Source organism: Rattus norvegicus, chromosome 8 (genome assembly GCF_036323735.1).
Source record: "Rattus norvegicus strain BN/NHsdMcwi chromosome 8, GRCr8, whole genome shotgun sequence".
In the NCBI taxonomy this organism is placed as follows: domain Eukaryota; kingdom Metazoa; phylum Chordata; class Mammalia; order Rodentia; family Muridae; genus Rattus; species Rattus norvegicus.
The window spans coordinates 116,943,021-116,958,820 of NC_086026.1; the positions used below are offsets into that span (position 1 = coordinate 116,943,021).

Consider the following 15,800-nt stretch of genomic DNA (forward strand, 5'->3'; position numbering starts at 1 on the left):
ACCGAACCCGGGGCCTTGCTCTTGCTAGGCAAGCGCTCTACCACTGAGCTAAATCCCCAACCCCTATCCCAGGTTTTTATTCATTCATCCACACTTGCTAATGCCCTGCCCTCTGAAGGGCCTGGGCATGCCTGGCATTCCTACTGTTCCTTGGATGGAGTCCCAGCCCCTTTTTTGTCTTCTGTCTAAATCACCGCTAATGAACCCTGTCTAGGGTCAGCCGCCCCCTGGCAGCTGGCTTGGGTCTTCAGGTTAAGACCTCAGTTGTTGCATTCTTCTGAGTCCGTATCCTGGTCCTTCTCCCCAAAGCCTCTCTTTCGGAAAGCGTATCTCTTCACTTCTGCCTCCCTAAGTCTTCTTCTTTCTCATTTAGTAGTCAAGCCCTCACCAAGATAGGGTGGGGCTCCCAGACAGGGCCAGAGAGAACTTCCTGACAAGCTAGTGAGGATCAATAGGTAGAAGCCTCCCTATTCTCTCTGCTCCCATATCTCCTTCCTTAGTAAGGCCTCCCACCCAGCCATCCTACCTTCTACCTTCCTGGAGCTACAGAAATCTTCTGATGGTCCTCGTGAGCATGATGACACGGCCATCTCTGATCATCAGGTGAGGCCATGGTTAGCCCCAAGTCAGTATCTGTGGCATAGGTGTGGTCTTAGGGATGCCGCTGTTTAGTGTATGACTTAAGGTGCCATCTACAGAACCTCTGAGGCCCGGTTTGCCCTGTTATGGAACGGAGTAAGCATCTACAGAGGCACTGCTATTCTTTGAAAGGAATTCTGAGGCACGGTCATCTCTAGAGCGGTCCAAGTGTGCCCACATTCAGGACCCAGGGGAGATGGGACCTAGAATTCTCACAAGCCATGACTGTTACCAGGCTTGTACCCTGACAGTCTCCTCTTCCCCACATCATACCTTCCGAGGCATCAAGGCCCTTCTGTCAGCTAGCCTGCTCTGGGGAAAATGCTGAGCTAAGGCCCTGACCTCTCCCCTCCTTTTAAACTTGGCCACTCTCATCCCTGTTTCCTGTCACGCGTGCTGAGTGAGATGTTCCACTTGCCCAAGTGGGTGCTGCTTCCCTCTAGCAGAGAGGGTGGGAAGTGTGTTTCCAAATGGGCGGGGAAGCCACAGCACTGTTGGCTTTGCCCTTTTGTGCATGTAGCCTGAAGAATTAGAGCTCCTGGTCCTGTCACCTGCCCTGACAGTCCATTTCTCTTTGGTGTTGCTCAACTCCACCAAGTCCCCAAGGTAACAGAGTAACCCCAGTGTGACATGGCCTTCCCCTGCATGCCCTGGTCAGACATTCCCTTCTTGGACCAGCATCACTGAAGAATTCATGCTTAGCTGGGAGATGTAACTCAATGGGAGAGCATTTGTCTAATATGCACGAAGCTCTTGCCTAATCCCTAGTGCCCAACAGCAACAAGAACAAAATATATTTCATGGGAGCTGGGGCTAGGAAGCACTTTCTTCTTAAGAGGGCTCAAGGAAGTGCTAAATCATAAGAATCCTAAGTTCCCTTGAGCATGCGTGAACTTGGTATTCTGGCTCTGGGGCAACACATCAGACTCAGAGGGCATTCCAACCCCTCAGGAGGAGGCTCCTTCCTGCTTCATCCTTACCCTACCTCCCTTTAGCCTGTCCCAGGGATAGATGTGAGGTCTGCAGATGGCACTGAGACCCCAGCAGTGCGAAGCTGTACCTGACCTTAGTGCGAAAGCACGTACAGTTCCGAGCTGAGATGTGCCTTGTTTGCTTTGTCCAGGGTTCAAAAGAGCCAGTACCTAGCTGGGCAGGTAGATGGCGCACATCTTTGATTCCTGCACTTGGGAGGCAGAGGCAGAGGCAGAGGGTTTCTGAGTTCAAATGCAGCTTGGTCTACAGATCAAGTTCCAGGACAGCCAGGGCTACACAGAGAAGCCCTGCCCCGAAAAACAAAACAAAACAAAACAAAAACAACAAAAGGAGCCAGTCCCAACTCCAAGAAGTAGGGACCTCACAAAATGGGGCGGGGCTGGCTCCAACCTTTTACAACACCCGGCTTCTACTAGTCACGCTACCATCTTGAACAGCCTCGAATTTCTGCCCAGAATCAAAACAGAAGCCTCGAGCCCTGTTCATCTCCAATGCTCAACAAATAAAATTCTACCAGCTTCTCTCTTATCATCAGTAAATGAAATAATGGTGGAACTGGGTCCCGCCCTCCCCTTAACTGGCTATCAGAGGTCAGAGGTCAATTCACTAAGGGACTGAGGAGCAAAGGCCAGCAGACAGGTCCAGCAGAGGAAGCAGTTTCAGGAATTTTCCCAGGGCAAGTCCTCTACCTCTTGCTGGAGGTTGCCCTTCCTCACACTTAACCTTGGTTCGCTAGTCCAGCTTGAGCCTTTTCTCCACTTTTATTCACCCCGCCCCCTGTAGGTTCTCATGTAGCCCTGGCTGGCCTGGAACTCTGTAGACCAAGCTGGCTTCAAACTCACAGAGATCTGCCTCCCGAGCCTTGGAATTAAAGGCGTACTACCATTTTGCCCAATACACAAGTGCCATCCTCCAGTGCCAAAGGGACGGTGGTTGGTATGGGGTTTGGTTCTGTCTTGGAGAAGCCCTTTTTAGAACAGGGGTCCCGGGGTTGGGGATTTAGCTCAGCGGAAGAGCGCTTGCCTAGCGAGCGCAAGGCCCTGGATTCGGTCCCCAGCTCCGAAAAAAAAAAAGTATATAGAACAGGGGTCCCTCACTTCTGCCACACTGTGCAGAGGTGGCTCATTCAGGGGACACAGCCCTATCTTGTTGGCTTAATTGATCAATTCACAAAGGTCCTCTTTGCCTCAATTTCTGCACTTGCAGAATGAGCACATTAGGAACAAATCATTTCCAAAATTACTGACTGGGTGCTTGCAACCCAGTGGGGACACAGTCCTGCCCAGAATGATCTTTTTTACCCTTGATGGTGACAGTACCTGCCCCTCACCCTCTTCTGACTAGCATGGAGGGGCAGCTGGTGCAGTGGGGGGCAATTTGCTGTGGCCACTGGGCGAAGGTGCTGATGGGACATTAGGCAGTGATAAAACGCTGCCTCTGTCAGAGCCTGACTTAGCCTACCATGGACCCCTTCACTTCCACCTAGAGACAGAAAACCACATCTTGCAAAGAGTTAGAGCTGCTGTCAGCCCTGGCCAGGGAGCCCCGAGGAGACTTTTATTTATTTGAAAACCGTTCAGACACCTAATGCTCTGTTGAGGGGACAATTTCTCTCTTTTATTTGTCCTCATTTTCTCTTTCCAGAGTGGGATGAGGGTCAGAGGAAAGGGAACAAGACCGGCATCAGGGCATTTCTGCCATAGCAGTGGGACTCGGCAACAGTGCCAAGGACCCCTTCCACACTGGGCAGACACTGTGCTCAATGTCCTCCTAAGGACTCAAAGTCAAAAGGCTGCAGTAGCCTTTATGGGAGGGGACGTAGAGGACAGAACCCAAACCTGGGATCCTGTTCTCTCTCTGTCTCTCTGTCTCTATCTCTGTCTCTGTCTCTCTGTGTCTCTGTCTCTGCCTCTCTCTCTCTCTCTCTCTCTCTCTCTGTGTGTGTGTGTGTGTGTGTGTGTGTGTGTGTGTGTGTGTGTGTGTTGGTGAGATTGAACTCCCTACCTTGCTGTATAACCAGCAAAGAAACATTGTATCACTGAACCACACCTACATCCAGTCTGGTACTCCAATCTTTGCGTTTACTGAACCCTTGGATGAGCCCACCTTTCCCTAAGCCTCAGTTTCCACATCTGTAACATGAACAGATCGGTCCAGATCTCACTGAGGAACACCTGCTGAAGGACTACACATGTAGCCAAGACAGGAGCTTCCTGGCCGTGTAACCAAGTCTGTTTATACGGAACCTGAGCTGGGATGAGCCCAGTTACAAGTATCATAGACATGGCTTCCCTAAGCTCGCACAATGATTGACATATTTTTGCTTTCCTTCTTTATGGATGAGACTACCCAGGGTCCTGGAGCCCTGAGTATGACAGTAGACTGCCTGCCTTGACATCTTATCATACTCATCTCATGCTGTCCATGACACCACACTGTCCATCTTCCGGTCTCTGCTAGGGGCTCAGTCTTGGTGACTTACACATACTTTTCCTAGAGAAAGGGTCCAGCTCGCTACTCCCTCAGCCTGTATACGTATAACCTGTCTGCCAGGTATGCTCTTTTGCCCTCCTCCTAGCACATAGCCACCCATGTTCTTTCCTGCCCTTTTGTACCTTGTTAGGGGTCCTCCCCTTTGGGAAGCCTCTCCTGACCCGGGCCTCACAATGCTGAATAATCATACTTCCTATTTGATCATGTGCATATTTTTAAAACTCATCATGAATGTTTGAGGTGTCTGTCGTGTCTTTTCCTGTGTGTCATGTTCCCCTACTAAGGGAGTTTCTAGGAACCACAAATCAAGCCTAGGTCCTACCTAATTAACCAGCATTCTCCACTGTATTCAGAGGTGAGGCCCTCTTCTGGTTACACATGGAGGTTACAATTCATCTGCCCCATGCTTAGACCAGGGCATTTTGGGGAGCATATTCCCACTCTCTTGCAAGGCTGAGCTGGAATCTCTCCTCACTTCCCAGGAAACATCTATTTGCCTCCCTGTAGAGCCTGCCCTTCCTAGGGGATGTGTGGAACCTATGTCTTCCTTCATTAAGCACTTGCTAAATGCTGGGTCTTGCCCTCAGGGTATTACATGCTCTGGGTTTTGAGTCTCCTACTGCCAGATGAGGCTCATGTTTGGCACTAGGTGGATGAAGACACAGGCTTACAGAGACAAAGTAGACTTACCTATATAACCCGTAATGCCTGTTGCCAAAGTTGATCCGTCCCATTCCCAGGTCAGATGCTCTTCCTGGCCAGGCTCCTTAAACTGCCACCTGTTTGACTAATTATCCCAAACTGTCTTTGCCGTCTGAAATGGCCATACCCTATCCTATATAGGACCCGAGTGGGGACTATAGGTGTGCTTGCGACCCCAAGGCAGAAGCCACTGTAGGTATGTGTGGTTGTAGAGAGAGCAGGAGAGATTAGGAGGCCCATGCGATTGGGGAGAGGCTGTTCTAGGAGTACTTCTTGGCATAGACAGCTTGATGGGCTCATGAATATCCTGGGTCCAAATGGTAAAGAAGGAGCATGCCCCAGGGAGGAGAAACTGCAGGAGTAAGGCCACAGCGCAAGGGTTTTCACTGAGCAGGTTGCTGTCCGGTCCTAAGGCTTGAGGGAGGGATAAGGGGAGGTTGGAAGCCGGGCAGGTTAGAGTGGGAATCTTGCTGCCCTGCATGATATACAACGTTCCTGATAGGCTTCCTCTCCCCTTGGGTACTATGGCTGAGCCTAGGACCTTTTTGGCACATAGTAGGTTCTCCAAAAAGCCCTGTCAGCCTCTCTGGACACTGAGCTGACATCCTGTAAGCTTACACATGGAGATGGCCCCTGCCAGGTCCCTGGCAAGGATGGGTTCCTGTCTGCTGACTGCAGTGTTACATGCCCCCCCTCCGCCACCCCACATCATTCGGGATACGCACCTTGACCAGGTGGGTGGTATTAGCCATTTCCTGCTGAGCCCGGCTGCCTGCTGTGGACATCTTATTCTCTGGTAAGCCACAATTTCCCCTCCCCAGATCCTAACCTGCGGCTGGAGCCAGCTGCCAGGAGGCTGAGGATACTGTGAGCCTCCAAAGTTGGAATGTGTAAACTCTTACTACCCATTTACTCTTAATTACCTCCCCTCCTTATTTGTCTTCCTTTAACGGCCTGTCAACCAAAACCTCCCGCCTTTCCCTCGGGCGCCAGCGGCCTCAATTAGGTGCACATCTGCGGAGGCTGAGACTGAAATGCCCAACCTCCAGCGCTCCCTGCCGAACTGACTGGCCCCAGGTGCTTGATGGCCTGGGTCTTCTCCAAGGATAGCACTGGCATCTTTGTATCAAAGGTCAGCCAGCCCTTCTCTGACATGTGTCGGGACATTACAGTCTGCCATGAGAAAGAACCCACCCAGGAGGAGCTGTGGACATCTCAGGCCAATCCTGCCTGCAGGTGAGGGGTACAGATGTCATCAGAGGGGGGCAGGTGTCAGCAGGACAGGAGGGGACTGCTCAGCCCAAGCTTGTTGAGTCTCCGGTGCAGGACACTCTCTTTATCCATCCTGGTGACGAACTGTTCTGTTCAGAGCTGGGGACAAGGAGTGGTGGGCATTCAACATAGTCCCACATCTGGCTCAGTGACACCCCTGCTCACCTCCCTGGAGAGCTGGCCTGATGCAGCATCCTATAGTTCTCTAGGTCCTTCCTGACCATCAAGTCCCAGAAACTATGTGGAGCCCAGAACCTAGGGCCCTCTTTGATGTCATTGATGGCGCCTCATGGCGTTCAGTATAATATACTGAACCTGTCCCCGGAGACTTCACTCAGATCAAGAGAAGAGAAAAAAATTAGAGAGAGAGAGAGAGAGAGAGAGAGAGAGAGAGAGAGAGAGAGAGAGAGAGAGAGTCAAGACTTAACCTGCGGGGCAAAGCACAACCACAGCAGGGTTGAAAACCAAATGAGAGTTGTCCGAAGTCGATGCCACCTCTGCACTCCTCAGTCCAGAAACGACCACTGTTCTCTCCTCTCTCTGAAAAGTCTGCTATGAAACGATGATGGGCAACCTACCCAGGCATGAGATGGGAGTCCCTGGGCATCTCTGAACTGAGCCACCCAGCAGTTAATAAGCTCTTGCCGTCGTGTTTGGCAGTCTGTGGGCAGCTACTGCTAAAGGGGCTCTGTGTCAGGTGGGCAGGGAATATTCTCATCAGTGTGGGTCCGGGCTGGGGCGGGGGGGGGGGGAAGGACGGCAAAGTGGGGCTCAAGAGCCAACTTGAACAGGTCCTTACGATGCTCCTCCCAACTGTGAGCACTTCTGCTACCAAACATTTCTCACTGCATCCTGGAACCGGCACTGCGGACCTACAGGAGTATTCATAAGAAAAAGGCGGGCTCTGAGAAGGTGACCCACAGGCTGAGGAGCTGACTGTTACACACACCTCATCCTTATAACTACGGTAGAGAAGTGCCAGGGCCCACTAGGACAAAAAGGAGTGGTTTATGCCAGGCTGTGCTCCCTGCCTCTAGACTAGTCTGACCAGAGGCTGTGCAAGTCCAGAGAGCTGAGGCTTGGGCTCCCCAGCACGGGTTGTCTGGTCAATAAAGAGGAGCAAAGCAAGAGCTGAGGCATCCTGCTTCCCTCAGTCCTCACATCTGTGCCGCTGGACTCAGACTGCCTCCCAAGGAAGCAGGAGAACCAAGATCCGTTTTTCTACCAAGGGCTGGAAGTGCAACCCCTCTACCCCCCGCCCCAACCCCACATACACCCCGATCCCCACAGGGAGAAATCTTGAGGTAGCTGGAGCTACTGTGGGTGTGACAGTACTCCCATCCTCCTCTGTAGTCTGCAGAAGCCTGCCATTCCACCATTAAACCTGTGACTCCAGGCCTTAAGCCTGTTGAAGGTCGAGCCCCACAAGGGTCATATGGGCGACTGCCTAGGAGAGAGTTACCACTCAAAGGGCCAAGAGGAGTTCCCTGGTCTGAGGTGTGGGGGCAGGGACGTGCACTGGGCGCTGGGACCACGGCTGGGGCGCAGGACTCGCGAGCTTGGATTCGGATCGGTTGCGCGAGCCAGTAGGGCAGGCTCGGGGGTGAACGGGGACGAGGGGCGCGCGGGCACAGGCGGGCGCGTGGCCGCGGCGGGGGCGCGCGGAGGCGGGCCGGCCAAGGAGAGGGAGGGAGGGAGGGAGAGACAGGGGAGGGCGGCGCCGGCAGGTTGGCGGCGGCCGCTATTTGAGCGCAGGTCCCGGGCCAGGCGCTCAAAGCGCTCGGAGCCAGCGCGGCGGGGATATCGTTGCGCGCAGCCCGCAGAGGCGCTGCGGCCAGTGCAGCCCCGGAGGCCCCGCGCGGAGAAGGAGGTGGAGAAGAGGCCGGCTTGCCGCCCGCAGCCCGCCGCCCGCGCCCCCCCCTCCATCCCGCCGCCGCCGCCGCCGTCCCCCCTCCCTCCCCGCGGCGCCGCATCTTGAATGGAAACATGGCGGTGCCGGCTCGGACCTGCGGCGCTTCTTGGCCCGGCCCGGTGCGGACCGCTCGCCCCTGGCCCGGTCGCGGTCCCCGGCCCTGCCCTGACCCCCGGGGCCCAGCGTCCGGGCCCGCACGCCCGCTCTTGCTACTGCTGCCGCCTCTGCTGCTTTTACCGCTGCTCACCGCCCCCGGCGCCTCTGCCTACAGCTTCCCCCAGCAGCACACGTAAGTGGCCTCGGCCAGCCGCGGGACCCCGCGGAGCCCCGCGCTCCCTTGCGCCCCTCAGCCCGCGTCTGCCCCTCCACCCCGGGTGTCGAGGAGGGGGCTCTGGGTCCCATGGCATGCTGCAAGTGAGGTTGGAGGCTACAAACCCCCGTGGGCTGGCAGCCAGGGTCCCGGAGCTTCTGGCTGCGTCGCGAAACTTCCTTGCGGTGCCCCTGCTTCCCATAGATCGCCCCCACCCCCCGCAACGGGACAGAGCAAAACATCTTCAAGCTTAGAGATGGGGCGGGGGTCGAGTCTGCTAGCTGATACTCCTGCCACTGTCCGGTGATAGAGGAACCTGGGGTAGGTCTAGAGAATGGCCAGCGACCCCGGCCCGGTAGACTTAGAGCCACGCATCTGCCCTGCGTTTTATCCCTGGTGGAAACCTGGCGCTTTAGAATCAGACGTGGGGTTACATCCACACCTGTCTTCTTGGGCCTTTTCCTTCGCGGGGGTGGGGGGCGATGCTGGATGCAGAGGGTACCAGCACCTTCTTGCTTTGGCCAATGTCACCTGTTCTTGGTCACCCACCTGAGAGGACGTCCCTGGAGAGCTCAATAAGGAGATGGAGGTGCTGGGGTTGGGTCAGAAGGTGAATGGTGGGGAGGACCCCTGCCTGCCCCTGATGCTGACACTGTCGCTCCTGTTAGCAACTGGGTAATAGCATTTCCAGGTTCTGCTAGTGGTTATGGTCAGTCTGAGCCTCCTCACCTTCCCCAAGAGCTGGCAAAGTCGGGCAGATGTGTCTGGATAAGGAGTGGGTATTCTGCATGTGGCCTTTAGGACAACATCTGTTTCTTAACACCATGCCTTAGCCATATGCCAGTGTCCAGACACCCTTTGGGGCATGGCAACCATCGTGCTTCTGTTTTCTGTCCTCGGCTTTGAGGAGACACCTGTCCCCAGACTCCTTCACGAATGTCCTGGCCTAGGTTTGGGCACGAGAGGGAAGGGTCTGGCCCCAGAAAAGAGCCTGACTAGTCTGCGTCATAAGAGCAGTTCTGCCCTTGGGTAGGAGACCCCGGTTCTGCCACAGAGCCTGCCTACTTCAGCTGGTAGGTTCTCTCAGATGAGGAAAAAACAAACTCAGATGATGCTCGGCTCGGAGTCTGCCTCTCTGTCCTCTTCCTTACCATCGCTCTCCTCACACAGCCCGTGTTCAGGAGGGTGATCAGTTGGCAAATTACAGGTGCCGCACGGACGTGTCCTCTGTCAGCTGTCTGGGTTTTTCACAAGTGGATGGGGGGAGTGTGGGGAAGTTTAAGGGTTAGTGGGTTGTGGTATTGTCTTTCATTTGCTGTGGTGAGGCTGGATTGAAACTACAGTGTTTAAAAAGAGCAAAAGCATGTTTTTATTGTTCTTTTTTTTTTTCAAAGCCAAGCCATTTTTTTTTTCTTTCTTAGCTTCCCAGCTCCTCGAAGTAGTCATCTCTTTCTGCCTCTTCTGACCTCTCTCCCCTTCCCTGCCTGTGCACTGCTTCACACAGCTGCTGGGTCTCCCTTAGGACATTGTAAGACCCTGTCCACGGGGTACACCTGTCCCCTCTGTTCCCAGCCAGAAGATGTTAAGGAGGGTGTGACTACAGCCGCACATTTCCAGCTGAACACTCTCCTCTTGTTGATGGAGTTGGAGTTAATTCGAGGGTTTGGGACATGTCTTGCAAACCGTAATTAGGGGATGAGAGAGGGGTTGAGGCTCTTGGGAGAGGTGACGAATGTGTGACATCCAGGAGGATTTGCCATGACAGGCAGCGCCCTTCAGCTGCCCTGGTCCCACAGATGCAGATACTGGTCCTTGGAGGGAGGAAGGGGACTCTGTAGACCCCTCCCAATGACTGCGCTAGTTCTGAGTTAGGGCTTTTGTTAAACTGGCGTAAAAGGCTGCTGCTGCTGCTGGGGCCACAGGGCAAAAAGGGCCGCTCAGGGGTGGGTGGCATCCCTTAACCTTTCCTTGGGTCAGAGTTGCCAGGCTAGGGGGACACTGATACAGGTGGATTTTCAAGATGGGAGATAGGATTATCAGCCTTATGGTCTGGGGTAACAAGCCTTCCGTGGGGAGGGCCCTCGGCGATGAAGAATACCCTCCAGAGCGTGGCGCCGTGGGAAGGGGCTCAGCTTTTCCAACTGCTCAGTTTTAATCAAATGCAGGTTTAGGATCTGGTGGCCGTTATCCCTGTGATCGCTCTGGCAGCGTGGCTGTCTGCCATCGGGCGAAATGAACCAAGTCGTTAGATTGCAAAGGGCAGAGGAGCTGCCCCTGGAGGGGGGACGGGGACTTTGGTTTTAGGAAGAGGGGCCTCTCTCACCCTACCTGCATCTGCATCGGGGTTTCAGATATATGTGTCATGCCAGGCTGTGTATATTCTTGTGCCTTGGAGAATGGAGTCCTAGCACAGCACACACTCCGTCTTACCTGCTTTATTCTGTTCCCATTTATGCCCACCCCAGTGGCCGGGCCAGCCAGTGCTGCTGGCTGAGAGGCAGCTCTTGCTGCTAATGACCCTGATGTATTCTGTCTCTCTTTGTTGCCCCACACTCCAGCTTTGGGGTTCCCTGCCCCCTCTCGTCTTACCTTCTCTCACCACTCTGTACCTAACTTGGCCTGCTTGCATTTTTTTGTCCTTTTTATTGGGTCCCTGCACCCAGTCTTGAGCTATCCCTGGGTTCTCTGTCCCCTGCTTAGTGGAGTAATGGTTAAGTGTGGAATAGAGTACCCGCCCGGCTGCATCTCTTAACCCAGCTCTGCTCTAGTGATGGGGTAGGTTTTGTGCCTGCCTTCCTCTGTCATGGTTGGGGAGCAGTGAGAGGCCCCAGAGGCTTGCACCCCCCAACAAATGACTACCTGTCAGAGTACATAAGTGCTTCTCCTCTGGGTGGGCAAATGAGGAACAGCGCAGTGACGGGGCATGCGTCAGTCTAGCTACGGTTAATGGTGGGTGACGCGCGTCTGTCTGGGCCTCGGAGTAAATCTCCACCTCTCTGTGGCTCTCCCTGTTGGTGGGAGGCAATATTACATGTGTGGATCCCCCCATCTTCCCAACAACCTGCCTCAGCTTTCTCAGGGAGGGTCGAAGCTTCCAGGCCTGCTGCTGCTGTCAGTAGAATGCACCACTGCCAGGTGCCTGCACCCCTCCTGGGGTTGAGAATTTGGGGGAGAACTTCGACCATTCTGCCCTCCACACCATACCCTCTGGCTACTCCTCTTGGTTGGAAATGTGGGGCTAACCTCCTGGAAAGGGAAGAGACCCACTTTAAAATGGGTATCTTCACAGCCTGAGGAATCTTCTTCCAGATTCCTCACCACACACGTCTCTGGGGAGACACTGACTCCAGAGTAACCCGGGAATCACAAGTAGATCAAGTGAGCCCTTCAGCAGTAAGCGCCTCCTTCTCCACTCTGCTTGAATGCAGGGAGATGCTGCCGGTTCTCAGCGCCTCAAATGCATCCAGCGACCCTGTCAACTTCTTGGAGGACACAGTTTGGAGGCGTGCTGGGTGTCAAGGATAAGCCTCCCATGCTCCATTTTGGCCTCTAGAGCTGGGCCTCTCTTTTGGGATGACCTTGCCTTGATCTTTCCATACTGAAATAATACAATCTTAGGGCTAGCAGGGAGAGCCGGTGGGGGAAGGGCAGCCTCCGGGGAGCAGCTACAACTCTCTCTTGGGCCCTAGGGCTGTGACTGTTCACAAGCCAAGGCCGTGGAACCTCAGCTGGCTGTCATTCAGAGTACCCCCCTGGGTTAACTTTTAAAAATTAATTAATTTATTAATTAATTTATTGAGACAAGGTCTCACTATGTAGACCTTCAAGTACTGGAATTAAAGTTGTGTGCCCCCATGCCTGATTCTGACTTCCTTCCTGTCTCTAATAGACATCGCCCTTGGCCCATGCCCGACCATCATTGGTGACTGGTGGTGGAGGAAGTTACGGGGCTCATGGGGTTCCCCTCACTGAGCCCATGCTCACCTGTATTACCAGCTTGTCCTCAGGATCCCCAGACTGGGGTACTGAGACACAAAGAGAGAAGGACCTGACAAAAGCCTACATTTCCTGAAAGGACTGAGGGAGGATGTTCTGTCAACCCCAAGGGAACGTCAGGATGGGAGCCCAGGAGGTGGGAAGAGTAGCTAAAGACCCAAGTGTTTTAGGAGAAAAATGAAAAGGTGAGGATGTGGCGGAATGGGTGAACCCTCCCCTAAACCCTCCCTTCTCCCTTCTCCCCAACCCCGCCCCCTCCCCCTTCCCCATCCCCAACCACAGCGTGCCTCTGTGACCTTTCCTGCTTTGTCCCTCTTTCTCCTCTGGGTCTCCTGCAAGCCTGAGGGGCCATCTTTGGCCAAGGCTACCCTATCAGCTCTACTGTACATGCCACCCTCCTTATGTGCATGCTGGCCATCATGGCATGGCCCCAGAATTGTCCTTGTCCTAGTACTTTAATTGTGGCAAAGCCTGCGAAGCAGGGTGCTGAGCCGCAGCGTGTGTGTGTGTGTGTGTGTGTGTGTGTGTGTGTGTGTGTGTTGACTCCATTTCCAGATTCTATTATGATTCTATAAAAAAAGGTCAGGGGGCTGGTAAGGCCTGCTTTTTAATGCATATACGAAGTTGGTGCCTCTCCACTATTTTGCCAGGCCCACAAGACTTCAGAAGACTCCAGGCTTCTGGGTGCTCGAGAGAGTGTGCTATCTGCACACAACAGGTGGGGTTGGGATGGAAGGCCCTAGGTTCTTAAGGGCCCACTGATATTAAGAGGTTACCTGCAGCTTTAGGGGTCAAAGCAGGCAGGCCTGGGCCCTGCAGGGTCACATTGTGTATGGGATGAGGGTGGGTCTCTTTCTGGGAAAGGTTCTTTCTTACAGCCCTGGACCCATTCCAAAATGTCCTGGGAATCCTTAATCTGTGTCTTCCGGTGATTTGGGCTGTAGCCCAGGAGGGGCACTGGTGCCTAAGGTCCCCAAGGTAATAGTGATGGCCTTCCTGTCACAGATGCAGGCCTGCAACTTGCTGGGGAGATTCTCCTCATGACAGGTTTGTTTTTCCTGGTCCCCACTATCTAAACAAGAAGCTACAGAATCAATATTCGGATCCCCCAGGGAAGTGTGTGTGTGGTTTGTACTTTTTTTTTCTTTAAAATTTTTTTTAACCTTCCTTTTTTTTTCCCCTCTCATTCTTTGCAACCTCAAGAACCACATTAATGTCACTAAGGACCTCAGGGGTGGGGAGGGTGTCAATACAGGTGACCACTGAGACTGAAAGGCCCACAAGTGCTTCTGAAGGCTTCTTAGGACTTCCCTTAAGGAATCAGGAGTTCTGTCCTTTGGATGCACACAGCTTGAGCCTGACCTTATACAGACAAGTCCTGTCCTGCCCCTGTGAGACTCATCAGTTCGTGTGGTTGTCCCCACCCCAGATCCTATCCCCCTATCCTGGTTCTGCTCTTCCCTATGACCCCACAGACTCTCTTAGCTATCTGGTCTGGTCTGATTTTCTTTGTCCCCGGCTACTGTTGGCGCTAGTGACAGCCTGGTGGGAATGAGGCTTACTAGGAGACCTTGCTTAGCTGGGGGTGGGTGGGTGGGAGGTGTGTGTGTGTGTGGGGTGGGACTCCTTGCTTTGATTGGGTTTCAGCTGTCAAGAGCAAACCCAGCAAACTCAGGGAGACAGCTTCCCCGGTGACCTTGGGCAAAGGTCCTTCCCCCCTGGGCCTCAGTTTTCTTTCCTCTCAGATCTTTATGACTCTGATGTTCCAGCACTCTAAGAGGACAAGGTGTGGGGATCTTTCTCTGTCCCCTCTCTACACTCCATTCTGGCAGGGATGAAGTGTGACCCACCCCAAGCTGGCCTGTTCTTTGTGTGTGCATGAGGTTGTCTGGGCCTGGTGCCTTGGGTTCCTTGAAGTCTCTCTGCTTCTGACTGACCCACTTTGGGCTCAGATTAGCCTAATTGTTTAGCAGAGAAAGAGGAGGAGAGGAAATCTTTCCTGCTGGTCATTAACCATCTCTCCCAACCTGAAAAGTGATGCTCATCAGACAAAGGGGACAGGAAAGGGGACGTCCCCACCCCAATACACCTCCCTTCCATTTCCTTAGATCCTGGGCCCCTTGTTTCTACTGGGCTACTCCTTTCCAGATAGGTGGCTAGTTCTTTCTGAGGAATGCCCTCTCGAAATGCCCCTGAGAGCGCTCTGTCCAGTAGTTTATGACCTTGGGTACTCAAACACAGCTGTGCCTGCCCTGAGTGCACCTGTCCCCTTACCTACGGCATCCAGTATTCAGTTAGATCCGATAAGGACCTGGGCCCACCTTGGCCTGAGTGCGTATGTAAGCTTGTAGGCTTGTAGATAGGATTGTCTACATCCCTGTGTTCGTGGATGCCTTTGCAGATGTATTGGATCCATACATCTTACTTGCTTACACATCTACTTGTGTGCCTGTGAGTAGGTGTGTGCTTAGGTGTATTTGTGCTAGCGTGAGGTTTGTATGCCCGTGTATATATGTATACTTGCTTGTATATATGCACAGGTGCAGGTATATGCATACAGGCACACATGAACTCAGATGTGGCCTGTGCTCACGCCTCCATATGTGTGCGTAGTGCAGGCACATGACAGTTTATCTCTGCAGCCAGAATGTGCTCGCAGTGCCCACCTTCTGTACCTGCCTTTGATGTGAATGCCAGAACTTGGTGGGCGAACGTTGGCAGTGAGAAACAAAGCCTCCTGCTTGTGAAGACCCATGTTTTGCAAACTTTTATGTCAGGAACAGCCTGAGTTAAGGCTGAGTTAGAAAGTTTGATCATCTACCAACTGGCAGGATGACAGTCTGCAAAGAAAACACACAGAGGCTATGTCCTTGTAATTCAAATTTCTGCAAACTGAACAGTGTTCAGATTCACTGGAAGACTCGAAACTCAGAGGAGCTCTGTGCTGTGTGCGGCCTTTGAGAAGTGAAGTGTCTTTGCAAGTAGCCCTGGTGTGGAGAAAGGCTGTAGGGGGGTCACATGGAGAAGGGCAGGGTTCTGGCAATTTGGAAGGCCTATTGCTGTGTGACCCTAAGATGGTAGGTTTCCCTCTCTGCACACTTCTCATTGGCATACTGAAAGGCAAGGGACATCTGTAGCAGGGTTAAGGTGCCTGCCCGATGCAAGATACCCAGGCAGTCAGCAGTCACCATTCAGAATCTAAACTTGAACCTGTCGACCCTGTGTGCTCAATGCAGAGTATCTCTAGTGAGATCCAAGGATGGATTTTTTTTTTATGTGCTGAATCTTTGTGAAATTGGCTGTCCTGGTACCCTACATTAGGACACTGGCCTTTGGAGGGGATCCAGATTCTGACCCAATGGTCCTTGTGTCTGAAAGGACCAGTAAGTTTAACTTCATTAGTGTTCTCAAGGTCAGTATGTTGGAAGGTGGGATGGCCCAAGGTTCTATACAATTTGAGAAGGGGTTTCTGTAAGGGAGGAA

The 15,800-nt window shown here is 53.3% G+C and overlaps 1 protein-coding gene across 8 annotated transcripts in view; it reads left to right on the forward strand.

Annotated features, from left to right (window-relative positions):
• Nucleotides 1-7,839: 7,839 nt before the first annotated feature.
• The window catches only part of Cacna2d2 (calcium voltage-gated channel auxiliary subunit alpha2delta 2), a 131,300-nt gene continuing 123,339 nt past the window's right edge, over nucleotides 7,840-15,800 (forward strand). For 7 of the 8 annotated variants that reach the window (XM_063265241.1, XM_006243735.4, XM_063265242.1 and 4 more), the window contains exon 1: nucleotides 7,840-8,300. In XM_063265241.1, the coding sequence (XP_063121311.1) occupies nucleotides 8,086-8,300 (215 nt within the window). In that variant the 5' untranslated portion in view covers nucleotides 7,840-8,085. 8 annotated transcript variants of the gene reach the window in all.